Here is a 26,992-nt window from a genome sequence, read left to right as displayed (position 1 = left end):
TTCACTTCGTTTAATGATTAATACTGGCCGCTCTCCTTCATTGCAGGTGGCAGAATCCATTAAACCTCACTCTGAAAAGGAGTTTCTTTTTTTTTTCTTTTTTTATTTTATAATTTAATTTAATTATACATATCAGCCACGGATTCCCCTGTCCTCCCCCGTCCCCCCCCCCCTTCTCCCCACCCCACCCCACCCCCAATTCCCATCTCCTCCAGGGTGAAAAGGAGTTTCTTAAGATATCATATATATGAATAAATCTTTTGGAGGTCATAGTCTAATTCAGTGATACACAGGTGGAAACGAAGGACCTCTAACTTTACCCTAGGGCCATTCTGACTGTTACAGCTATTCAAATTCTACCTCTCCAACCTCTCCTCCCAGGGGACTAGAGGCCGAACTGCTCACAGCCACACCATTGTGCTGCAGGGGGCCTAGCATCCTGCTAGCTGTACCTCATGTTGTTCCTTTCCACCAACAGATCTCCACAGTCCTTGGGTTTGGTTGACCCTGCATTGCCTGTGGGCTTCTAGCTGCAAGGGAGTCTGGAAAATGTTGTGTCCAGCTTTCCAGCCTCTGCAATGTGGAAAAGCATGGTCAAAAGAAAGCTGCTATGGTTGCTAATGAGCCAATGGATGATAGCCCAGCCCCTGCTGTATTACTGCTGTTGAATGCAGTTGGGTTGTTAAAGTGCTTGGTAAACTATCTAAAGTGGGCATGTTCAACCTACAGATGTGTCCCAGGGTAGCCATAAATGTGGCCCAACAAAAAATAACAAACTTACTTATGATATTAGATTTGGTTTTTGTATCTCTGTCTCTTGAGTAAGAGTAGCCATCTCATGAAGGTGCCATCTTCTAGTCATGGGAGATGTAGTGTCCAGCTTTCCCTGCACTGTTCTCAGGTATGGACTTTGTAGATAGCAATGTCAAACGGTTGGACACACTTGCAAGATGAAAGGTTTCATGCCCTTTCTTATCTTTGCAGCAGAATCTTACTACAGTGGCAATGAACCAAGGATATACCAGATTCAGCAAGTTAATACAGGTAAAACACTAAGGGGAAAGAGAACTGGGGGGCAGCCCCCCTGAACTCTGCTCTGTTAGGTTTGCTTGTGTTTATATCTGAGAGAGGCACCCCACACTGACCAGTCCCCAAAGAGCTCCAAGAACCTTGGTTCCCCAACAAAGCATGGTCTATAATCTCCACATTAGGTCCTCAAGTCCCCAAAAGATCTGAGTGTCGGATTCTCTAGGGAGCTGGTTAGAAATGGGGTTCAACGTGTTCAAAATGAAACTCCTACAAGCTGCCCTCTGACCTCCACACACACCTTCCAGGAAATAAATGAACATAATAAATATTTTTAAATGAGGCTATCCATCCAAGGATGTTACAACTGAGTAATCCTTGCCCGCCTAGCCATCCCCAAAACTCTATAGTCGCCATGTACCTGTTCAGCAGGGTGTTGTTGGACAATTTTAGAGCAAACTAACAAGCCTGTCAAGGGCTTAATGGAGGTCATAAAGCCGACTTCACGGGGGAAATTAATACATGGGATGTTCCCATACCACATAATGCTCTCAAAATGATTTCTCCTGTTTATCTTGACATTTCTTTGGGGTACATTTTATCTCAAAACTTTATAAGCAAACATACATGTCTCAATATTGTCTAAGTTTTTCCTAATGAAATGTGAGAAAAAAATAAAAACTAGTCTTGAAAGTTAAAATATTTGGACAGAAGTAGTATCAAAAATAAGATACTCATTGGTTTACTTTCCTACTAACAAAAGCCTAAAATCTGACTCTCTGGGTTGCTTTTTAAGGAAATGGGGTTCAGAATGCTTGGGGCACAGTGCTCTAGCTTCTGGCTGTGTCACTCTGGGGCCTTCAGAAATCCTGACAAGCCACAGTTCAGGTCATGGAGAGACTGGCTCTGGGAAGCCCTTTGCCCGCAAGGAGGGGCCTCACCACACATCATGTGTGCAGTGAGGATGATGACCCCTCTGTTTCAGGCCTCGGGCTTGCTGAGTGTCATCACTGACCCCATCCACACCCCAGTCACTCTCTTCTGGCCCACGGACAAAGCCCTCCAAGCCATACCCCAGGAGCAACAGGACTTCCTGTTCAGTGAAGACAACAAGGACAAGCTGAAGGAGTATCTGAAGTTCCACGTGATCCGAGACTCCAAGGTAGTTTTTCCAATGTCCCAAAGAAAGATTCGGTCTACCCCTGAGGCCTCATGACCCACAGTTGACTATGTGTCCCCACACCTCCCTGAGGGGGAGGGAAGCTTCAGCCCCCCTGTGAACTGTGTGCTACCTTTTTACCTTCCCATTTCATACGGCAGAATGGCAGCTGACAGAGGCCCCCTCCAGCCTTTCCAGGTGTCCTCTACCGCTCCTGATTTTGACATCCCAACACAAATGACTTAATGCATCTTAACGTGATCAGCTGTCAGCCCTGTGAACCAGCCAACTGTCCTGGTCATGTAGGGGCATGAAGCCAGATCATGTAGAGACATGAAGCCAGTCACTCTTGAGTCCTCAGTGAACACTCTTGTCACTCCGAGATGAAGCCATCCACTCCAAGATGCCAGTGCTCTGACCTCAGGTCATTCAGTGTCCACATGACTTCCTGGGCCTGCATAATAGATTGCCACAGGCTAGGTGCTTTAGAACTGCAGAAACTCATTCCCTCCCTGGAGTAGAGGCTAGACCACTGCCATCAATGTGGCAAGGTCATTTCTTCCAGGGGTTCTGAAGGAAAGGCTGTCCCCTGAGTCTCCCCTAGCTGCTGGTGGTTTCTAGCACTCTCTGGCATTCCTTGGCTTGCAGGCGCATGCATCCATGCAGTTTGCCTCCATCTTCCCACAGTCATTCTTTCCCTGGGTCTCAGTGTCCCTCTGTGGTGTTCTCCTCTCCCAACAAGGACATCGTTTATATTGTATGAAGAGCCCAGCCTACTCCAGGGTTAGTTCATCTTGCCTATTAACTGTATTTGCAGAGACCTTGCTTCCAAATAAGACCACATTCTAAGGTCCTTAGGGTCAAGATTTTATATCATTTTGATATTTTTTTATTTTCTTGAAACAGGGTTCCACTATGTAGTCCTGGCTAGCCTGGAACTCACTAAGTAGACAAGACCTGGCTAGCCTTGAACTCAGAGATCTGCCATCTCTGCCTCCTAAGTGTTGGGATTAGAGGCGTGTACCAAAATGGCTAGCTCCTGTGACTTTTAAAGGAGCACATTTCAGGACATAAAGCTGCCCTGGACCATTTCCCAGCTAACCCCACTCATCCTTTCCTTGGCTTCATAAACCTAGACAGCCTCTTCCAGGATGCCCAAGCACAGACGCCCAGCTGGTACAGACTGTGCCTAGCGGAGGAACTCCCAGCCCCTAGAAAGTCCTAGTCACCCTAACTTTTGATTCCAGTCCCTGGTTGCTTTGACAGTTATTGTAATAGGAAATCTTCCACCTGCACTTGGTTTGCTGGCAAACTCCTCTGGCCCTTGAGCCCCAGGGCAGGTACTAACATGGCTCCTCTCCCTCAGGCTCTGGCGTCAGACCTGCCCAGGTCTGATTCCTGGAAGACACTGCAAGGTTCAGAGCTGAGTGTGAAGTGTGGGACCGGCAGTGACATCGTGAGTGTCCTGGGGGCGACCAGATGACATGAGAGCACTTCTCCAACCATTCCCATTTTGAGAGGCGTTGGGGTGACTTGGGGTGTGTTTAGGGAGGCTGGGTTTCTGTTTTCCATTACCAGCAAGTTCTTTTTCCCTCACTGCCTTTAAGGGTGGCTCTAAAACATCTGATACACCCTGGCATTCCAGGCCCTCGTGACAGGTGCAGGAACCCCCTATGTGTTTATTTATTTTACTTCTTTCTGAGCTGTATAGGAGCTGGCCACATTGTACGCTGTGGGAAGAAGGAATGTTTAAAGGGATTGTTGGCCTCTTTTTCTCTGTCTTTCAGGGCGAGCTCTTTCTAAATGGACAGATGTGCAGGATCGTACAGCGGGAGCTCCTGTTTGACCTGGGCGTGGCCTACGGCATCGACTGCCTGCTAATGGATCCCACCCTGGGTGGCCGATGTGACACTTTCACTGCCTTCAATGTTACGGTCAGTTCTACAATTACCCAAATGGCCAGAGACCAGCTTTGGTCGTCCAGCATGGGCTCCAAGGAAGGGCCATGATGAGACCAGGTCCCAAGACACCTGAGGGTCAATTGATGACATTCTTCAAACCCAGAATCAGCAAGCAACTGCTTAGCCACTTGCAGGCCTAGAAATTCTTGGTTTGCTTCTCACCATCCTCCCATTATTCCTTCATCACCAAGGAAACAGTGCTGGGTACCAAATGTTAGCCTTCTACTGTGCCATTCATTTTCAGACCCACCCATCCACTTATTCATTCAGCTAACATCTCTGAATTCCTGCCAGATTACATCATCTAGAACTGACATACTTGGCAGTGAACAAAAACGGTTCAGTGTAATGTATAATATGTGCCCTGGACCCCTCCATTCATTTTCCCACTCACTCAGTCTGCAACACTGAATGAACCTGTGTCCTGGGCCCGCCACCACACAAGATATGACTGGCTTCACTCACCCAGCCACTGCTACCGGATGAATGGCAGCTTTGAGCTGCTCTGCTCGCTGCCCATCTGACCCCACAGTACCCCAATAATGAGAGGCGTTCCCACCAGCTCCCGGTACGGACTTGGAAACTGGGGTGAAGTGACGCCATAGCAGCGCTTGTCACTGCTCGGTGTCAGTGTCTGGCATCTCTTAAACAAATAATAAGCACCCCACAGTTTTAGGGCTCCAGCCTAAATGAAGGTGAAGGAAGTTTCTTTCCTGGTTTAGCGGGTGTAGCCTTAACTTCCAAAGTGTTATCTATGTACTGTCTTCACACTAATCAAACACACTTTTGCCAAGTCCCCAGAGGTCAAATGGCAGCAAGATTGTCCCTGAGCTATACCTTATAAAGAGTAAAGTTCAAAATGTGTCAGTGATGGGTCAAAGGTCGCCTGCCCCCACACTCCCCGCCGCTACAGCCTGCCCACGTCACACTGCCTGGGCCTGCTCTGTACATCAGGGGGCTTCTTCCAAATGGGCATCCGAGACCTTCAGAACTCTCCAGGACAAAGTGAAGTGTGTGTGTCTGTATAATCCTGATGATAGCTATATCTTAATCAAGATGAAGGTGTGTGTGTATGTGTGTGTGTCTTTTGTTTGTTTGTTTGTTTGTTTGTTTGTTTGTTTGTTTTTTCGAGACGGGGTTTCTCTGTGTAGCTTTGCACCTTTCCTGGATCTCACTCTGTAGACCAGGCTGGCCTCGAACTCACAGAGATCCGCCTGCCTCTGCCTCCCGAGTGCTGGGATTAAAGGCATGCGCCACCACCGCCCGGCGTGTGTGTGTGTGTGTGTGTGTGTGTGTGTGTGTGTGTGTGTGTGTGTGTGTGTGCACGCGCGCGCACATAGTTGCCTGTAAAAACCAGCGGTCAGCCTTAGGTACCATTCCTCAGAAGCTGTCCTATCCACCTTGTTTTTGGAGACAGGGTCTCTCCCTGGAAACCAGGCTTCACTGGTTGAGCTAAGCTGGCCAAGCAGCCATCAAGACCCCACCTCCCCTGTCCCCACCTCCCCAGTGCGGGGTCGACAAGCGCACACCCCCATGCCTGGCTCTTTATGTCATTTCTGGGAAGTGAGCTCAGCTCTTCACGCTTGTGCTGCATCTCCCCATCCCCAGCTGAAGTTCTTAGTTAGCTCGTCCAGACAGGAGCCAGGGGCCCCTCCTCGTGGCTGCCCGTGTTCTTGACTTTGAAGTTTCTCGTCTGCACGCTAGGGGGACTGCGGGAGCTGTGTCACCACGCCCGGATGCCCGCCCTGGAGCAAACCAAAGGTGAGGATGCATCCTGACCTCTGGAGGTTTCATTCCATACAAGGGCGGACTCACTGGGGTGGTATGGCCACACACCCACTGTGTGTCTGATGTGCAGACCTCAGTCTTCCGTGGGGGAGGGGAAGGGGTACCTGTGTAGGGGTCCGTCAGTGTGCTTCATATGTGTTCATATGCATGTTCTCAACCCGGGCAGCCTGTGGTTTGCTCCCTGTGTTATAAGAACTATCTTGAAAATTCATGGAATTACAGATACCTAGAAGAGAGTAGAAAATTATTATAATGATAAAAATAGTGGATGCTGTTGGCTGTTGTGTGCTGGGAGATGTATCTATGATAAGAAATGAGTTTCAGAGAAAGAGGGCAATCAGACCAAGGCCACACTGCTGGTATGAAGCAAGCTTTGACTAAATATCAGAAAACCATGTGGGGAAACAACTAAGTCTTGAAGTCCATGGGTACGGGGACAGACTCCAGTAGTCTTTGCCAAGTCACATGACCTGCCGGTGTTGCCTCTCTAGAACAAAGTGAACTCACAGCTCTCTGTGTGGTCACCAGGAAAACACCACTTTCAAGTAGAGGTCCATCCAAGTGGTTGGCATAGAGTAGGTGCTCATGAAGAACTGCTTTTATTCCTTATCTAGAGTCAAGAGCTGGGGCTGGGCTCCGTGGTAACGCGTGAGTTTAGTCCTCACAAGCACACACAATAGTCAAGGCCTTTCTACTCGTAAAGCGTCTACAAAGACAAACCCTCACGGTCGTGGGAAGGCTCAGCCAGCACAGGGCTTGCTTAAGAAGCTGAAGACCTGAGTTCAGTCCCCAGCACTCACACAAAATGCCAGAAGTGTAAGCTGGTACCTGTAATCCCAATGCTGGGAAATGGAGGCAGGAGGATCCCTAGGACTGACTGTACAGCCAGTAAATCAGTGAGCTCTAGATTCAGTGAGAGACCCAGTCTCAAAACATAGTATGGAGAGCAATAAGGAGGAAACCCACATCAACCTCTTCCCTACATGCACACACACATACACCACATACATACACATACACACGTGTCCCTCACACACACACATATACCCACATACACCACATACATACACATACACATGTGTCCCTCATACACACACACACACACACACATACACACGCACGCACGCACGCACGCACGCACGCACGCCCCTCACACACACAGTGAATCTCACCCCTTCCTTGCTGAGGATATATACGACAGCACTCTGCCTCTCTCCACACCGTCTCCAAGCCATCATTTCATTGCAAACAGCTCCAAGGGTGAGAGATTCTGTTCAGGGCCCCAGTTCTGCCCCTCCCCCTTCACTCTCGCCTGCCCAAGGTGGCACAGCTCCTCTCTCCCTCTCTCCCTCTAGGGTGTGACGCAGAGCTGCCTCTACAACCCGCTGCCGTTCAGGAGGAGCCTGGAAGGCTGCCAGCATCTGTGCTCCCTGGTGATCCCGCTCCCCAGGTGCTGCAAAGGTTACTTCCTGCCGCACTGTCAGGGTGAGGGCGCCCCTTCTCCTTGCCCTTCTAAAGGGGTACGGGCAGGCTGTGCTTTTAAAAGTACCCAGGTTCTACGGAGGTGGGGAGACGCCACCCTCGTGATCCCCATGCCCCAACCCGGCTCTCTGAACAGCTGTGTGTCCGTCCCTCCTACTGTCTTCAGTCTTGAGAGTTAGCTTTACTGAGGTCCTACTGTGCATCTGCCTTCGTGTTTAAAACCAGACGACAGCCGGCCCGACGGCACAGCCTGTAATCCCAGCTAGTTAGGAGGCTGAAGCAGGGTGACCACAAGTCCAGGGCCAGGCTGGATTACAAAGTAAGTACATGCAAGGACAGAGTGGGCAGCTTACACCCTGACTCAAAATAAAAAGAAGGCTTGGGAAACGGTTCCTTAGTAGAGCACATGGCCAGCATGTATAAGGCTTCATTTCCAGGACTGCAGAAATAGTAATAAATAATAGTAATAGTAATAAAATTAGAATAGGACATTTTCCCTGGTGAGTTAAAATGTATGCCGTATTATTTATTGCTGGTTTCTATGCAGTGTCCATAATGTTGGGAAGTATGTCTGTATAAATACTTGGACATGATTCTTTCCTGAACAGTGATGTACTGATTTTGTGGGCCAAGTCTGCAGTTACAGGGTGTCTCTTTGTCAAAGGGAGTTTGATCTCAGTTTGGAAACCTTGATATAACTTCTAGTGACTTCAGCAGCGATGCTTAACCAAGGCCTACAAGGCACATCCCGTCTGTGGGACTTTTCTCTAGGCAGGCACACTGTTGAAGGCTCACATGGACCAGATAACAACCCCACTGCCAGCCCCTGTCATAGCTGGGAAATAGACACTTGGGAAAAGAAAGAAGTAAGCCCAAGGTCCCGGACTCCAGCAGCCACGATGTTCTTCCTGCCGCGTGTATCCCACTCATGGTCTATACTGTAGACCACCCGGCAGACTCTGTGGGCACACGCTGGGCTGAGTCCGGTCACCAGCTCCCAGCCTCCGTCACTGAAACACGGAGCACCACTACTAAAAGACCATTAGAAACCGTTAAATTTGTTTATCCCTGCGGATTTTTAAGTACAAGGTCCTGGGTTTGGTTCCCAGCACAGCATTGGAGGTGTGGGGACACACACATAACCCCAACACTCAGGAGGTGGAGGCAGGGGCATCAAAAGTTCAAGTTCAAGGCCAGCCTGGGATGCATAAGACTTTGTCAAACAAATAAAAACCAGTATTCTCAGATTATGCCATCTGATCCTCTCAGTAATCACGTGGTACAGGTCAGGCTGGCATGATGTCATCGCCATCACCACCACTGGACGCTACAAACGGCTCACAGCAGGTTCATGACTTGGCCCAGGCCTACTCAAAGCCAGGTCTCCTGACCAGCATTACAGCGTGCATTTCAGCCCACGGCCCTGCCGAGGCAGCATCCGATCAGACGTGTGAGACTCAGGTCCCAGGCGCCGGTGGCTGGCCAGGCAGGTGCCCTGACACCCAGGGCCATGAGAAGATGTCAGAACAGACGGTGTTTACAGCCGCGATGCCCTGCCTTGGTCTGGGAGCCTGTGGGGTCACTGCTGTTTCATTTTCTTCCAGCCTGCCCTGGAGGACCAGATACGCCATGTAACAACCGGGGTGTGTGCCGGGATATGTACTCGAGCACAGGACAGTGCCAATGCAACACGGGATTCAACGGGACCGCCTGCGAGCTGTGCTGGCCGGGGAGATTCGGGCCTGACTGTCAGCGTATGTGGCCGCTTGCTTGTGTTAGCCTGTTTGTAGCTGTACGCCCCCTGTCCTCATCCACGCCACCCACGTGACCCGGGAGGAGTCGCTTTCCATTTCTCTCATCTGCCTGCTCTGTATGCTTTCCCTCCTTGTATGTAGTCCTAGTATCCAACCCTTGAGAGAGCCTCACGTCTGCAATTGAAACTGGCAGTCCCTAAAGCCGCCAAAGAGCCCCCCCCCACTCACTGAGTCATTACACACACACACACACACACACACACACACACACACACACACACACACACACGGCGACTACAGGCATTTCTCACGTGCCTATCATGCGGCAGGCATGCACAGTTCTGCATTTAATCCTTAGCACGACCTTTGAGGTGGGAACTGATGATGAAGAAACTGAGGTGGGAAGAGATGATGAGCGGTGCACTTGGAATTGTCCTAAGGTGCAGGGGAACAGAGGATAGAGGGGTGTGGGGACAGCATCCCAGCCCTCAACAGAGAGCGCAGAGAAACAGAAAGAGTCCTAAAAGCTGTGTGGGTGTGTAAGCAGGTGACAGACCTGAGCAAAAGGACTCTCACACAGAGAACCGGGGCTGCTAGGAGTGCGGGCAGACAGATCTGCCGGGGATGCTGTGTCTTCACTTACGCACAGGGCCACGGAGCACTCAGAACCTGAACTGAACTGAAGTTTTCACTCGAGTTCGTTAACATTCAAGTGGCCTGTGTCACAGGGGGCCACTGTGCTCACGCACAAATCGGTGGCTTTCCTGGAGGAAAGCAAATGCAGAGGTCGAGTGGGCCTGACCTGCAGGGAAGAGCAGGAGTAGGTGAGGCCGGGGAGGGCAGAAGGCCATGAGGCCTGCAGGTCACCGGGAGCCCGAGCACACAGGAAGTTCTGGACCGGAGAAAATGACTCGGCATCTCTTCTAAGTGTGCCGGGCAAGGCGGCCGGTGGAACTGTTGTGAACAGATTGAAAGGACTGTTCTCACCGCCCTGTGGAGCACACGCTGCAGGGCAAGTGCAGAGACAGGCGACCCACCCCACCCCACCCTCCACCCCCACCCCACCCCCGGGGAGGCGGCAGCAGCCTTGGAGGCTGGGGCTGATGGTGGTGACCTGGGCCATACTGAAGTGGTAAGCGGAATTGGTGGTGGCTTTCAATTTTCTTCTTAACTAGATTTCCCAAGCAAGAAGCCACCAGTGAAGCTGTCACACCCATCTGTCCTGTGACATGCCCCAGGGCCACTAACCACTGGGCACTCCAATTTCTCTTACAGCCTGTGGCTGCTCAGAGCATGGACAGTGTGACGAGGGAATCACAGGCTCTGGGCAGTGCTTCTGTGAGACCGGGTGGACAGGCCGCTTCTGCGACACTCTCACAGGTCTGTTGGGGGAGTGGCCAGCCACGGGCCCTGCTTGGCTACGGGGACCCTAGGGAGGGGGTGCAAGTGAGGCTGGAATCTGAGCGGAAGCTGAGAAAGTGACAGCGTGGGCGTTCCCGCTTCACCTGTGGGCGTCCCCACTTCACCTGTGGGCGTCCCCACTTCACCTGTGGGCCTTCCCACTTCACCTGTGGGTCTTCCCATTTCACCTGTGGGCGTTCCCACTTCACCTGTGGGCGTCCCCACTTCACCTATGGGTCTTCCCACTCCACCTGTGGGCGTCCCCACTTCACCTGTGGGCGTCCCCACTTCACCTGTGGGCGTCTCCACTTCACCTGTGGGCGTTCCCACTCCACCTGTGGGTCTTCCCACTCCACCTGTGGGCGTCCCCACTCCACCTGTGGGCGTCCCCACTTCACCTGTGGGCGTCCCCACTTCACCTGTGGGCGTTCCCATTTCCACCTGTGGGTCTTCCCACTTCACCTGTGGGTCTTCCCACTTCACCTGTGGGCATTCCCACTTCACATGTGGGCGTTCCCACTTCACCTGTGGGACTTCCCACTTCACCTGTGGGCGTTCCCACTTCACCTGTGGGACTTCCCACTTCACCTGTGGGCGTCCCCACTTCACCTGTGGGACTTCCCACTCCACCTGTGGGCGTTCCCACTCCACCTGTGGGCGTTCCCGCTTCACCTGTGGGGGTTCCCACTTCACCTGTAAACAGTGGTTTGTACTGTGGCCTGGCCCCCCGGAGGTTGGTGGGTCAGAAGGAAACCTGGTGGAAGGATTTTACTCAGACCTAAAAACCACGCAGTGAGGATGCCTCCCTATGGTGGCACTCGGGCCCAGATGCCTGGTGCCAGAAATCAAGTGGTGTCAGGACACCTTGGTCTTTGGAGTCCTGAGCCCAGGACATGGTCCCTGATCCACTACTTCCTGCGTGAATGGCCTTGGCCGGCCCACCCTCACCTTGCTCATACGTACTGCACACTGCAAGAGAGGGATGGCTGGGGTACCCCTAAGTTCCTGGTGTTCGTATCCGCCATATCAAACAGTCACTTCCGTTATTATTGTGGTTACCGTCACCATCATAATCTTGATCCATGCTTTTTTGTTTTCAGAAACCCAAGTCTGTGCGTTCTAAAAGGCCTAAGATGTGAAGGCCAAATTGTTCTGCCTAAATTAATGACATTTCCTCCTCCCCAGAGTTAGAAGGGCTTCACTGGGCTCTTAGATGGGTTCCAACAGAATGGCTGACCTTGCTTCCATCCCCGCCTACCCACCCAAACACCCCTCAGCTTCAGGCTGCCATGCACGAGGCTGCCATGCACGCCCACCACAGCCCCATCCACTCACCAACGCTCCAGACTTCTCCCCAGTTCAGCAGTGCCCTTGGAAGACAGTGAAACTTCTCTTCCAAGTCAGCCACCTCCACCTGGTAGCCCATGTTCTTAGGGCAGCAGAGTCTATGGGCCAGGTTCCTCCCTGCTCACAAGTTTGGAGGCAACCTCTGCATTATCATCTGAGCTGCTTAGCAGACGTATCTCAGACTCTCCAAGGTGGGAGGGTCCTCAGCTAATCACCCCCATCTTCCTGCCATTTATGACATCTGAAAAGAGTCGTGGGAAACGGCGGCGGAGGCGAGGCAGACAGCGCCACGGGGCACGGGGTGAAAGGTCGCCTCTTTCTCTGCAGTTGTGTTTCCGGTGTGCATCCCTCCTTGTTCTGTGCATGCCACGTGTACAGAGAACAACACGTGTGTGTGTAACCTGAATTACGAAGGTGATGGAATCAAGTGCACTGGTGAGTCCTCTCCTCATACTCTGGGAGCAGCGGCGGGCACTGGAGGGGGGCGGGGTGGGGTCACTGGCTGGGCTCCACTCTGCCTGCCCTGTCTACCTCCCAAGCCATGGTTTTAAATTTTTAAATTGCTTTGCAAAACAAGGTGTCCTGTTTTTTATAGTGTTTTTCTAATTCAACAAGTAGTCAGTCTTGCTTCAAAAATTCAGAAGCTGACGACAGTGTTAAGATGAAAAGTTAAGACTAAAGACATTCTATACCCTCTGCCGCCACCCCCCCACCCCTCCACCCCCACTGCCCTGTCAGTGAGCATGAACCCAGAGCCTTTCAAATGCAAGGCGCGCACTCTGCCACTGATTCCCACCCAGCGTCCACACTGCCATCCACAGGGGCTTAGATGTGTGCTTGGCACACAGAGTCTCAGGCGAAGTAAGTGAGTGTTTACTCTGTCTTGTCTGACAGTTTGGAGGGAGCTTCAGAGCTAGCACACTAGACTGTAGGATGGAGAAGGGAGAAGGAGGAGGCAGAGCGCCATCCCAAAAGCTGCTAAAAGTCAGATCTTCTCCCATCCACTTGGCTGGTGCTCATCATCTGTCATACCTAGCTGCAAGAGAGCTGGGAAATGGCACCATCTTGGTAGACAAGCCATAGCACACTCCCCCAACAACTCTGTTTACCACAGGAGAAGGAAGCGGGGTGGTGAGCATCTCAGGCACCTGTCTTTTCTGAAGTTTTCTATGAGTAAAGACTCCCACAGAGAAATATGCTTCATAAACAACAGATCTTGCCATGCCTGCCCTTTTGTAGCCTCCTGCAAGGCATTCCAGAAGGGTCCATACTCAACAATGGTAGCAAAGGCCCAGCTCCCTCACTCTACCCTGCTGTCCAAGGGGAGGCTCTTGCACCTCAGGTTCATGCCCTCAGAGTCTCAAGTGACTCTGAGCGTAAGTGCAAGCAAAAGAAATACAGCAGCTTCCCAGCTCCTCCCACAGCTCCAGATAGACGAATACTGGCCTGAAATCTGGCAGTTGTGAAAACAATGGCCCTAAAAGCAAACCCAACACAGAGAGGCCATGTAGCTGAAGTTTTCCTGCCGGCAGTCGGGACAAATCTCTCCCACTAGTGTCCCCCAAGTAAACACACAGAGGCTTATATTAATTAAAACTGTATGGCCTAAAGGCTCAGGCTTCTTACTAGCTAGAATTACATCTTAAATTAACCCATCTTTATAAATCTATACCTTGCCACGTGGCTTACCAGTATCTTTACATCTTGCTTCTCCTGGCAGTGGCTGGCAGCGTCTCCTGACTCAGCCTTCCTGTTCCCAGAATTCTCCTCTCTCTCTTTGTCCAGCCTATACTTCCTGCCTGGCTACGGGCCAATCAGCGCTTTATTTATTAACCAATCAGAACAACACATTCACAGCATACAGAGCGATACCCGCAGCAAGGCCACACCAACCTGGGTTCAGGTCCCAGCTCTGCACACTCTACCTGCTTTACCTGGTCAGGCAGGCAAGCTCTCTGAGACTGACCCTTAGAACAGGGTTGGAGAGTCTGTCTCACAAGGTGTCCCTTACTGTACTAACCGTGTACCAAACACACACACACACACACACTGTTCTTGTTTGCTTTTCTGTTGCTGCTATAAAACACTCAGACCAAAGACACCTCAGGTAGGAAAGAGTTTCTTTGGCTTACATTTTGAGGCCACAATCTATCACAGAAGGAAATCTGTAGTTGGTTGTTTTTACTCTTTTCTCTTTGCTCTTCTGGGCGACCCGCCACCCAGCTCCCAAATAAATCACATGGAGGCTTATTCTTTCTTATGAATGCCCGGCCTTAGCTTGGCTTATTTCTTGCCACCTTTTCTTAAATTATCCTGTCTACCTTTTGCCTCTGGGCTTTTACCTTTCTCTATTTCTGTATGTCTTTTCTTTCCTTCTTATTTCTTGTCTGACTCTGTAGCTGGGTGGCTGGCCCCTTATTTTCTCACTCCTTGATCTTGCTTCCCAGATTTCTCCTCCTATTTATTCTCTGTGCCTGCCAGCCCTGCCTATCCTCTCTCTGCCCAGCTCTTGGCTGGCCGTTCAGCTCTTTGTAAGACCATCAGGTATTTTAGACAGGCAAAGTAACACAGAGTTAAACAAATGCAACATAAAAGAATGCAACACATCTTTGCATCATTAAAACAAATGTTCCACAGCATGAACAAATGTGGCACATCTAAAATAATATTCCACAACAGAAATCAGCACAGGAACTCAAGTGGGACTGAAGCAGAACCATGGAGGAGTGTTATCTCACTCACTGGCTTTGATCAACCAGCTTTTTCATCCAGCCCAGACGCCCCCTACCTAGGGATGGAGCCACCCGTATTGGGATAGGGTGGGCCCTACTGTATTCATCATCAATCAAGACAATCTCTCACAGACATGGTCACAGGTCAGTCAGATCTGGATCTGAACAATCACTCAACTGAGACTCCCTCAAACGAGTCTAGGCTGTGTCAAGTTAACCAGAAACACACACACATGAGAGAGGGGGAGAGAGAGAGAGAGAGAGAGAGAGAGAGAGGGAGGGAGGGAGGGAGGGAGGGAGGGAGGGAGGGAGGGAGGGAGGGAACACTAACATCAAAAAACCCCGTTTTATTCTGAAAATTATTATCAAAGCTGCCCTGTGAGTATGTGACAAGTCTGTCAGGATGTCACAGGAACATGAATCGTATGCAAGCCAGCAGAGAGCTCACAGACCAGGGAGACCAAAGGCACGGACACGTGAGGACTTGTTCGCCTCCTTGCCGCTCACGGTCGAGGCTGGCTGCCCCCAGACAGTGGCGCGTGAGCCCTCTGCTGCTTCCCTTGCAGTTGTGGATTTCTGCAAACAGAACAATGGGGGCTGTGCAAAGACCGCCAAGTGCTCCCAGAAGGGCACGCAAGTCTCCTGCAGCTGCCAGCGGGGCTACCAGGGGGACGGCCACAGCTGCACAGAGGTGGACCCCTGCGCGGACGGCGTCAACGGAGGGTGTCATGAGCATGCCACCTGCAGGATGACCGGCCCAGTAAGTCCCACCTCCCTGGAGACAGACATTTGGGATTGCAGCTCTTGGGGCCCAGCCCAGCCTGGCGTCCTCCTCCCTGGCCTCTGTCTCCCCTTTGGCCTCTGCTCCCCACCTTCGTCCGTCCGCTTCTAGTCAAAGTCAGTACCGATGCGACTTTGTATCCTCAGCAGCAAAGGACGTTAGAGTCGGATTCGGTGAAATCCGCGTAAGTGCTGTTGTTTAGTTGATAGGACTACACCAGGGTCAGTCTGTAGCCTCCCTACAGCTGGAGGGGATGCTCCCATTAAGGGAAGCTGGGAGGCTATGGAGTGGTGGTTCTCAGCCTCTGGATCATGATCCCTTTGGGGAGTCACATATCAGATCTCCTGCATACCAAATATCTACAGTTCATAACAGCGGCAAGATTACAGCTATAAGTAGCAACAAAATAATTTTATGATTGGGGGTGACCACAACATGAGGGACTCTGTTATAACAAAGGGTCTCAGCGTTAGGAAGGTTGAGAACTGCTGCCATAGAGGGTCTTCTATACTTCCTTCCCAACTTTCACATAAGTCTACCATGACTTCAGATCTAAAGTTCATTAAAACAGAAAGCTGGGGCGGGAGAGATGGCTCAGAGGTTAAGAGCCCTGGCTGCTCTTCCAGAGGTCCTGAGTCCAATTCCCAGCAACCACATGGTGGCTCACAACCATCTGTAGTGAGATCTGGCGCCCTCTTCTGGCATGAAGGTGTACATGCAGACAGCTTACTGTACACATAATAAAAATTTAAAAAAAAAAAAAAAACAGAAAGCTGACAGTAAATGGCATAATGGTGACACTTGCTGGAGTCTTTTAGGAACTGAGTCAGTGCCCCATTTCCCTGTCGGGAAGAGCAGCTGGTGGGACCCGATGCCCATGACCAGTTACAAACAGAGATTCAGGGTCAGGCAGCCTCTGAGACCCAGCTCTGAGCATCTGTGTTGTGTGGCTGGAGACTGGCCACTCGGTGTCTCCGTTTCCCCTCGGGGAGTGGGCCTGAGAACAGAGACAGCACAGGGTTTGTAAGACTGGATGAGGTCACTCTCTGATTGGACCAAGCAGCAACCATGAACTATGGCAGGTGCCAGGGATATGGGGGGGGGGGGGGAGACTGCCTCCCTGCATTCCAGGAGCGCGTGCACAAGTAGAGAAAAGGGTGGCACTTAGTACCAGTCACGGCCCTGGCACAGAGTGGGAAAGGCCACGAGCAGAGATGGGGCCCGTGTGTTGGGACAGTGGTCAAGAGCTGCTTCCTGCAGGGTGCTTTGGAGGCAGGGCCCCTCTGAGAAAGCAGCATTGATGCTGAGAAGGACGGCAGCCTTTGGCCATGAGCCCGCACAGAACAAGACAACATTCATTCCGCTTGCCCGGGGCAGCACATCGGTCTTTCTAAACTGCTTCTGCACTGCATGGGTGCCTCGGACACTTGAATCCTGGGGGGCTTTTCCACCTTTCTCTGCCCCCTCTCCTCAGGGCAAGCACAAGTGTGAATGTAAGAGTCACTATGTGGGGGACGGACTGGACTGTGAGCCCCAACAGCTACCCCTGGACCGCTGCTTACAGGACAATGGACAGTGCCACCCAGATGCCAGCTGTATGGACCTTCACTTCCAGGGTCAGTGTGGCTGGGGCCCTGGCCCAACGCACCTTTCTCTTCGGGCTTGGGTGAGGGGTGTGTGCAGGGGAAAGAAGAAAAACAAAACAGAAACTAAAGAATCTATACATTATCCCGACCCGCTGAGGCAGGAGAGTCAATTCACAAAGGACCTTGGAGGCTAGAACTGGGAGGGGCTCAAAGGACCTTCCCAGTGTTTCCTCCTTTCCCATGTTGCTTAGCGAGCGCCTCACAGCCATTGGCTGGAGTCAAATCTGGAAGAGCAGCTTAGAGTGGTCAATAATGAAGAGCAGCCATGTCTTCACAGCTCTTTGCTTCTCACAGTGGCTGGCGTATACCACATGCACGTCTGAGGATGATCTGAACGGTGTATAATAAACTCACAGGTTATAAAACCCACAGTAGAAAGTAGAAAAGCCACAGTGCAGAGGCCCAGAGGGTGAGGCATGTTGAAACCCTACAGGAAAATCACAAAGAGCCCAGTTCAGAGCCAAGGAGAGAAGAACTTCAGTGATTTCAAAAGTGACCCAAGTTACTGTGCATTGTGTCCTTCGGTATTGACTGGAGATCCCTGCATGTTTGGCTCTCATTTGCAGCAAGGTCAACTTAGAGAGTTTTTGTTGTTTAGGATTTTTTTTTTCATATCTCAATAGCAACTATTGATTTAATATTTGTCCTACACCAAACCCTGAGGCACGCCTCAGATCCCTCCCAGAACAAGACGAAGGAAGTATAAGCAGAGAAAATGCAGTGACGTGGAAGACAGGATGTTCCTGCAGGAAGAGAGCCAGGACTGTGGGGAAACTTAAGAGGATAAGGGGGACCGTAGTAAAACAGAAGACACACTTTTACCCTGTGTTCCTGCAGCTACAGTCAAGGAGCCAGGCTGGAAAGCTGAGAGTAGGGGACTCAGAAGTGCTGCGTCCGCATGCCCACATCCACAGCAGCAATGTGCAGAACAGCCAGAAGGCAGTGGCAGCAAGGGTTTCTGTGGGTAGATGAACAAATGCAGCACACCCATGCAGCGGGGCAGCATTCACCCGCAAAGCATCAGAAATTCCGACAGATGCTACGGCGTGGGCTCTCTAGCCTTGGCACATGACATTAATGACATAAGCCGGACATAAAAAGACAGCCATTCTGTGAGTCAGCCATCGGAGAAACCTAAAACAGGTAGACTCGTGGGGAGAAGGAATAGAAGAGGGACCCCCACAGGACAGAGGGGGGGAGACCGGGAAGTGACCGTCTAATGGTAGAGACTCTGTTGGAATTATGGAAATAAACTGTAAATGGATAGCAGTGATGCTTACCCAACAAAGTACATGTGTTTAAAAGTTGTAAGAAATTATCAAAACAGCCAATTTTATGTTATAAAATTGTATCACAACGAATCTTCTTTTAAAAAGAGCAGTGGGTATGATAATGCACGCCTTTCATCCCAGCACTCAGGAGGCAGAGGTAGAGAGATTTCTGTGAGTTCGAGGTCAGCCAGGTCTGTGTAGAAACTTCCAGGCCAGGCAGGACTACATAATGAGACCCTGTCTCAAAAAAATAAAAAAGCAACAAAAACAAAAATGAACACTTTTTTTTCTTTTTTTTTCAGATACAACAGTCTATCTAGGTGAGATGAGAGATATTTTCCAGGCATGTGCAGTAGTGGCCTGGGCCTGACCCAACAAATGCCTGCCTTGGTCAAACCGGGAGAACTTGGGGGAGGCAGTGTGCTTAGAGAAACAATGGACAGTGAGAGGATTGATTATTCTAGGTCGGGGAGATGGCTGAGGGAATCACCGCTGGTCCATGTGTGTGCAGTACCTACAGAGGCCAGGAGAGGGCGTTGGACCCCTGGGCCTGGAGTTACAGACCGTTGTGAGCTGTTGTGTGGGCACTGCTCTGAACGAGTGATCAGTCCTCTCAGCTGCTAAGAAAGAATAAATACGTCAACTGGTGTGCTTCAACTTAACTTGAAGGGGAGTGGCCTCCCAGGGTAGCCTGTGCTACGGTTGGGAGAAGAGCATCCTGGGCTACAGACGGCCTCTACATTGAAGTCCTTCTAAGTCTTTCGCTTCAATCCCAAGCGGGCTGACCACGTAATTCCCCTCCTCTTCTAGACACGACTGTCGGGGTTTTCCATCTGCGCTCCCCACTGGGCCAGTACAAACTGACCTTTGACAAAGCCAAAGAGGCCTGTGCCAACGAGGCCGCGTCCATGGCCACCTACAAGCAGCTGTCCTATGCCCAGAAGGTGGGTGCCCAGTTAAGCAGATGCTTCAGGCAGAGCCTGAGGGAGGGTGTGCAGGCAGATACTTCAGGCAGAGCCTGAGGGAGGGTGTGCAGGCAGATACTTCAGGCAGAGCCTGAGGGAGGGTGTGCAGGCAGCCTCCCGGGGAGCCGGAGAAAGCGCAGGCGGCTGGCCTCAAGCCCACTCAGGAGACTCCTGCCGCAATGGTGAGAACTCACCATGTCCAAGTCGGGCATCTACCGTGTGTCCAGTGCTGTGCAGGGTGTCGTGTTGGCATCCTGACCACGTCCCTGGAGGTTGGATGTCCTTCCCTGTTACACCTAGGGAAACATGCTCAGAAAGGTTCACTATAGTATCCAATGTCACCCAGCGGTGGTACATCCAGGAGGCAGAGGGAAGTGCTAACATCGCATCTGGATGCCAGTAAGGCTAGGAACCACAGCCTAGGCAGGGTCTTCTTGAACCCAGAAACAGCCAGGGTCCTAGGGAACTCGTGAGAGAAGTATGGGGACTTCAGGCTCCACCCCAGCAATGAGGAATGGCGCTCTCTGGTCAGGCTGTGACCTCAGGCTCTAGCACCAAGAAGCTGCCTGCTGGTGATTCTCACAAGCAACGGGGGAAAAGAGCCCAGGGATCTGATTTTAGGACCTTCTTCCAACCTCCAACACAACCAGAGCGTGCTGGCTGCCTTTGTCCAGACCTTCCCAAGGACCAATGCCCTTGATGCCAGGATCGGACTTCTGACGGGTCTCGATCTTTTTTTTGTGATCAAACCACTGAAGCCTGAAGTCCTAGTGTGTCTGTACAGGAGTAATGGTAGTGCGTGCGTGCGTGCGTGCGTGCGTACAGGACTATGGTAGTGTGTGTATCTGTACAGGACTATGGTAGTGTGTGTATCTGTACAGGACTATGGTAGTGTTGTGTGTGTACAGGACTATGGTAGTGTGTGTATCTGTACAGGACTATGGTAGTGTGTGTATCTGTACAGAACTATGGTAGTGTGTATTTGTACGGGACTGTGGTAGTGTAGAGTGCAGAAGGAACTCATCTTGGATTATTGAGAGACTTGGGATCAGCTGAGTATGTCTGAATCTTCTAGGTACTGGCTGTATGACTTAGAGCATTTCATACATAAGTACCATGTTTACATCATTTCCACCCCTTCTCCACGGCATCACCTCTTCCGTGTCCCCACACTCCTCTTTAATTTAATACACACACACACACACACACGCACGCACGCACGCACGCACGCACGCACGCACGCACGCACGCACGCACACACACACAGGCACGCACACACACAACCCCTGCTGAGCCCATCGAGTGTTGCTCATAGGTGTATTTGTTAAGGGCTCACCACATGGGACTGGGAAACTTATCAGCGATCTCATCCCTGGAGAAAACCGATTCTTCCTCTCTCAGAACACTTAGCTATCTCTCAGCAGACGTCCTGGTCCTCTGGCTCTTTAGTCTTTCTGCCCCCTCCTCCCTAAGTCTGAGGTATAAGAATTGTGTTGTAGATGTATCAGATGGTGCTGGGCACCCCATCACGTGTTGTCTGCATTTTCATCCATTGTGGATCTCTGTAAGGGTTCCATCTGCTGTCAAAGAAGTTTCTTTAATGAGGAGTAAGAGCTATACTCATTTATGAGTATAATAAGTACTTAGAGTGTAGTTAGAAATTATACTGACTTAGAAAAGGGCCGTAGTGGTTAGTATACATGATGTCAGCAGCCACAGGTAGCTGGGGAGGTTTACGGCACCAGTCAGCGAATCCCCTCCTACTGAGCAGGCCTTAAGTCCAGCTGGACAGCTGCTGGTCACCTCCAAGATGAAAGTGTCGTCATGGCTCCTTTGGGAATATTTTGCCTTGCTGTTTCGGTTTGTAAGCTTTATAGCTGGGTAGGACTACTGAGTGCTTCTCTCCCTTGGCACCTGGCATCACACCTTCCGATACTGTAAGAGCTAGTCCTCAGGAAGGAGGTCTCCAAGTAGGTTCCAGCTTGATGCTTCCAAGTCCTGTGTCCAAAGTGTATGGTGTCTTCAGCAACAGGGTCTTACCTGCAGGTTCTGGGAGACGACCAAGAGCAACGGCAAAAGCCTATATTGTCTGGGAATATCTAAGTCTTCTGGACTCCATTGCTCCTCAGCTGGAGAAGGGTTTCTCCACGCCTGGCACTGGGGATTTTGTTAGATGATCTACGGTTCTTGGGGCAAAAACCATCACCCAATGCCTCAGTCATCATAACCATCTGATAAGGACTTTAAAATTACAGCCACACAGGGTGATGGTGGTAATGATGAATTAGAATTAGAATTCTGTCATCAGTTAGAGTTTTGTTCATTCATAAGCAGAAGAATTTGCCCTGGGGTAAATGGCTGGTGGTGAGTTCCTTCTCAAGAGAAAAGTGAGCGTGAAAGGCGTGGACACCTAGAGAAAGAAAGAGCATCAGGCCATTCATCCAATGGCCTGATGGACAAAGTTTAGTGACCTACTATAGTGAGTATAACAGACTTCGTAGATTCGCAGTCTGGGTAGGGATCAGAATTACCCAGATGATTCCACAGCAAACAAGACAGTGTAACTAACCCAGTCATTGCCCTGTCTCTGCAGGCCAGCTATCACCTCTGCTCGGCTGGCTGGCTGGAGAGTGGCCGGGTTGCCTACCCCACGACCTATGCCTCTCAGAAGTGTGGTTCAAACGTTGTTGGGATAGTGGACTACGGAATCAGGCCCAACAAGAGTGAAATGTGGGACGTCTTCTGTTACCGGATGAAAGGTCATTGTCCCATCCACTACAGGCTCCAGGCCAGACCGCCCTGGGCACCTCTGCCTGGCCAGCCAATCCCCAAGAGTGAGCAGGGTGGCCCAGGCCCCGCCTCACTGGGCATGGCCCCTGTGCCTCTCCTTTCCAGATGTGAACTGCACCTGCAAGGCAGGCTATGTGGGAGATGGCTTCTCGTGCAGTGGGAACCTGCTTCAAGTCCTCATGTCCTTATCCTCGCTCAGGAACTTCCTGACGGTACGTGTCCTGTCTGTCTGGCTCTGCTCCAGCAGGGAGGCTTGCCTGCAAGCAGCTAATGAAGAAGTGAGGATGTCAAGGAAGCCAAAGGCTCACAGCTGAGATTGAGAGCTTGGACCCTCATGAGAGCAGGGGAGATTCCGTGAACACAGCAGCCTCATAGGGAGGTTGGGATCTTTGAATGACTCAAAACTTTGACACTGTAAGCACATGGAAGCTTACACAGGTATTGCCTGTGTTTGCATCTAAAGCAGTTTAAGACACTGATCAAACAAAAAAATAGCATGGCTATTTCTTATATCATGGGCATTTTATATCAGAAGTGAACACAAATTTGTCTTCCCACAGCATTAAAATTCATTAATTAACAGTAAATTCACAAGCTATGTACTTTTATTGGTTGCAGTTTACATTCAATCCTCTGCGCCCTTGATAATATGAGCACTGGCCAGCACGGGTTCTTTTATTCCACTATCGATTACTAACACTAACTCTTGGGCCGTCCATTACACTTCCTACAGTAATATACACACTTACATAGGTAACAGAATGGCCACAGAAGGGTTAAAGAGGCCTTATGGAAGGCAGAGGACGGGCTCAGTGCCCAGTCACCCCAAGTGGTCAGATATGCAGAGAACCCAGTGACAGAGGCTGGAGCACAGCCTGGGGGCTCAAGGCAGGTGAGGCTCAGGGTTGGGCACATCTGGCTGAACAGCAGCTGAATGGCCCTCAGCGAGCAGCGGTGACTATGGTGAGCATGATCTCATGATGTACGTCATGGCTGGACGACAGATCAGCCAGGACCGGTGTTAGGTGTCCCTCCTTTAATGGGTGAGGAGGTTGCGTCTTCATATGTCTGGGATATAGAATAATTGTTTGTTTGTTTTTTTAATTTTTAAAGGTTTATTTACATTTAATGTACACTGGAGTTTTGCCTGTATATATTCTGTGTGAGGGTGTCAGATCCCCTGGAACTGGAGGTACAGACAGTTGTGAGCTGCCACGTGGGTGCTGGGAATTGAACCCGGGTCCTCTGGAAGAGCAGCCAGTGCTCTTCACCACTGAGCCATCTCTCCAGCCCTAGAATAATTGTTTATCCGCCCGTGCTCCATGGCTCCTACTAGACAGACAACAGTGTCTTTGTGCACGCATGAGATGCAACACCATGCTGCCTCTGCACCCAAAATGGAGCCAGCTGCTGCTCTGTAAGATGGTGTCTTGTGGCAGGACGCGGGCATTACCTCACACAGCGTGGAGCAGAACAGGGCATCTTGGGAGGATACAGGGAAGAAAGGAAAAGTCATCCTCATACTCCCCCAAAGGCCAGTGAGAGGAAGCACAAGGGAAGCCAGCCTGTAGCCCAGCATCAGGGTATTCTCAGAGACACTCTGCGCCCCCCCCCCAGCTCCCACAGCCAGCCCAACCCCCACACCATGGTGGCCCGCCCATCTGACCATCTCCTTCTTCTCCCCAGGAGGTGCTGGCTTATTCCAGAAGCTCAGCCCGAGGCCGGGCGTTTCTGAAACACTTGACTGACCTGTCCATCCGTGGCACCCTGTTCGTGCCACAGAACAGTAGGCTGCTGGGAAATAAGGTGAGTGGAGTTCCTGGTACCTGCACCTTTAGACAGGAATGTGTCTCTGTCACCACCTCAACAGTGGATTACGAATCACTCCACCACACCTGACAGTGCCTGCCTGTGGTTTATTTGGGAAGTAAAGGTACAGGACCTTGTCGGAGCAAACAAACAAACAACAATCCCTACCCCAGATACAGAGGGGTACTGCACCCCCTCAGCACACACAGATGATGAGCAGGTGCCATTTCCGGGCCCGGCTGGCCTGTTGATGGCTCTGCCCCGCAGGGTTCTCACAACCAAAGAGACTAACCCAGTCATGGCCGGGAGCAGGGGTGCTGAGTTCAAACCTGCTGCCGAGTCCTCTGGTCCTGTTTGCTAAGGGGACATCAGCCAGCAGCTCACAAGGCTGAGCCCAAAGTCGGGGAAGGGATAAGGGGCCAGAGGCAAGAATCCCCGGGAGGAGAAGATCAGGGGCCCTGGTGCAGTGAGTCCACACACCAACCTTCCTCATGATGTGGTCTGAAGAGGAGGAGTGGACTCACTCAACCCCTCACCCCACAGAGGCGGAGCGGCTGGCTGTGAGCCCCGGGCACTACCCAGTCACACACCCCTGCCTGCCTGGACTCGCTCCAAGTGCTCTGGACCCCTCAGGGAAACCCGCTTTAGAGACTGGAGATGACTTTGCATGTGCTAGTTACATGTGACCCTTAGGAAGGACCCCCAAGCAAACGCCTAAGAAAAACCTGTTATTTCCGGCTGTTGCTCAGACTATGGTTCGTCTATTTTTCCCTAGAGTCTGTCCGGGCGGGACATCGAGCACCACCTCACTAACGTCAGCGTCTCTTTTTACGACGACCTTGTCAACGGTACCATTCTGAGGACCCGGCTGGGAAGCCAGCTGCTCATCACCTCCAGCCAGGACCAGCTCCGCCAGGTAGGCAAAGCCTTCTGGGCTTATTGAGAGAGCTAGAGGAAATACATGCAGAGCTCCTAGCCTTCAGTAGACTCGACAGATGCCAACTATGGTAACCTGAGAGTCGTCTTTAAATCCACAGATCGGGGTTGGTATGAATGCAAACTGTGTCTGTGACATTACATACGAACAAGCCACCCCAGAACCTTGGCAGTAGACTGGCCTCAGGAGCTGGCCAAATGAGGACTGAGAAGTGAAACTTTTTGGTTTTGGTTTTGGTTTGTTTGGTTTGGTTTTTCGAGACAGGGTTTCTCTGCGTAGCCATGGCTGACCTGGAACTTAGTCTATAGACCATGCTGGCCTCAGTACTCAGAGATCTGCCTGCCTCTGCCTCCGGAGGACTGGGATTAAAGGCGTGTGTACCACCACCGCTCAGCCAGAGAAATGAAACTGTTTTGAAGATACTTCGTTTCTGTCCATTTGTTAGTCTGTCTCAGGCATTAACGTGTGAGCTTCCAAGTCAATGACCTTGGGATGGCTTAGGCTACCCAACTTCTTTGAGCTGTTTCCTCACCGGATATGTAGGGATGAGGGCGACAGTGTGATGGTGGTGGTGGTGGTGATGGTGGTGGTGGAGGTGGTGATGCTACGTAGTTATAGTGGTGGTGATGGTTGTGGTGGTGGTGGTGGTAGTTGTGGTTGTAGTGGTGGTGGAGGTGGTGGTGGTTGTGGTAGTGGTGGTGGTAGTGGTGGTGGAGGTGGTGGTGGTTGTGGTAGTGGTGGTGGTAGTTGTGGTGGTGGTGGAGGTGGTTATGGTGGTGGTGATGGTGGTGGAGGTGGTTATGATGGTGGTGGTGGTAATAGTGGTGGTGGTGGTGGTGGAGGTGGTGATGGTGATGGTAGTTATAGTGGTGGTGGTGGTGGTAGTTATGATGGTAGTTATAATGGTGATGGTCGTGGTCGTGGTCATGGTGGCAACATGGATGACCACAGTGTCTGTGAACTGTCAGGGGTTCAGTGATTCAGAGTTTTTGATGTGTAGAGACCAGCGTCTGACATGCTGAGCCCTAAGTGACAGTGCCTGACACCAATGCACATCCGAGCCACCTGCATCTGTCAGAATGCGACTCTAACTCTGCAGGTGGGATGTGGTGCCTCAGTTCCACCTACACCACAAGCTAGTGCTCACACCAGGATTGACACAGAAAACCCTCCCCTAGAGGTGTGGTGTGAGCCAGAGCCTGAGCCTTGGGGTTCACCACTTGCTGCAGGAGTGATCGCGGACAGGCCATTTCCTTCTGATAGCTCATCTGTCACACAAAGGTCTCTGCAGCCCCCAGAGCAGCTTGTCTGGTGGCGTGAAGTCAATGGGTGTTTGCCAGCACACAGGGAGGCCAGGCTGCAGCCTCAGCCCTGGGTCCTCAGAGAAGCCAAGCGGGAAACCGCCTCTGTGGGGGAAGGGGAAGAGGTCACAGGTCTCACGCACCCTCTCCTCGTTGCCCTAGGAGACCAGGTTTGTGGACGGGAGAGCCATTGTGCAGTGGGACATCATCGCCTCCAACGGGCTCATTCACGTCATTGCGGAGCCTCTGAAAGCACCTCCCATGCCAGCGGTGAGTATTCCGGGTTCTGGTGAGAAGCCAGGGAGCTCCATCGTCGGATGTGCATTTCCCGATGCGCATGCCCACCAGCTTCCAATCCCACTCTCTGCTGATCGAAAGGGAACGATGAGTCGGTATAGATTACCCAGGGTCCGGAGATTTCTCTACATCCGGCGTGGGATATCTGAGGGAAAAATTCTACGTACACTGTGCTCTTAGGTCTGTTAACTTTATTCCTCTCAGACAAAATTCTGTCTATACAGCTACAGCTCCATCAGGCATTCAGGGCAGGAGTAAATGTAGATATACCAAGCTCCTCGTCCGTCTACTTCATTCCTCTGGGATAAGATCCTGTCTACACAGCTTCGGATCTGTTCAAGCCTGCCTACTTCCTTTCTGTTTAATTCTCTCTATTTATCTGCTGTCCCCTCTAAGTTCCATCTTAATTCTCTCATCTTAGCTATGTCCCATGTAGGTTCTCATCCATCTAGTAGTTCCTTCCCATCTTAGCTCCTCTCCCATCTCCTTCTTCCTCATCTTGTTCTTCCCCATCTGGCTCTTCCTCATCTTCCATCTCCATCCTC

At 51.2% G+C, this 26,992-nt stretch overlaps 1 protein-coding gene across 5 annotated transcripts in view; it reads left to right on the top strand.

Annotated features, from left to right (window-relative positions):
• Window positions 1-26,992, top strand: part of Stab2 (stabilin 2) — a 166,889-nt gene that overhangs the window by 132,904 nt on the left and 6,993 nt on the right. For 3 of the 5 annotated variants that reach the window (XM_015998482.3, XM_076554565.1, XM_076554566.1), the window contains 17 exons: window positions 985-1,044; window positions 2,012-2,188; window positions 3,552-3,641; window positions 3,973-4,119; window positions 5,851-5,907; window positions 7,290-7,419; window positions 9,021-9,170; window positions 10,446-10,550; window positions 12,246-12,353; window positions 15,217-15,410; window positions 16,906-17,047; window positions 19,159-19,292; window positions 21,907-22,072; window positions 22,209-22,315; window positions 23,790-23,909; window positions 24,688-24,828; window positions 26,313-26,420. In XM_015998482.3, the coding sequence (XP_015853968.1) occupies window positions 985-1,044; window positions 2,012-2,188; window positions 3,552-3,641; window positions 3,973-4,119; window positions 5,851-5,907; window positions 7,290-7,419; window positions 9,021-9,170; window positions 10,446-10,550; window positions 12,246-12,353; window positions 15,217-15,410; window positions 16,906-17,047; window positions 19,159-19,292; window positions 21,907-22,072; window positions 22,209-22,315; window positions 23,790-23,909; window positions 24,688-24,828; window positions 26,313-26,420 (2,136 nt within the window). The remainder of the gene's footprint in view (window positions 1-984; window positions 1,045-2,011; window positions 2,189-3,551; window positions 3,642-3,972; window positions 4,120-5,850; window positions 5,908-7,289; window positions 7,420-9,020; window positions 9,171-10,445; window positions 10,551-12,245; window positions 12,354-15,216; window positions 15,411-16,905; window positions 17,048-19,158; window positions 19,293-21,906; window positions 22,073-22,208; window positions 22,316-23,789; window positions 23,910-24,687; window positions 24,829-26,312; window positions 26,421-26,992) is intronic. The other 2 variants (XM_076554567.1, XM_015998483.3) reach the window with 1 other exon arrangement.

Source organism: Peromyscus maniculatus, chromosome 18 (genome assembly GCF_049852395.1).
Source record: "Peromyscus maniculatus bairdii isolate BWxNUB_F1_BW_parent chromosome 18, HU_Pman_BW_mat_3.1, whole genome shotgun sequence".
Taxonomy (NCBI): domain Eukaryota; kingdom Metazoa; phylum Chordata; class Mammalia; order Rodentia; family Cricetidae; genus Peromyscus; species Peromyscus maniculatus.
The sequence above is the reverse complement of the archived record's forward strand: the minus strand, read 5'-3'. Positions and strand labels throughout refer to the sequence as shown.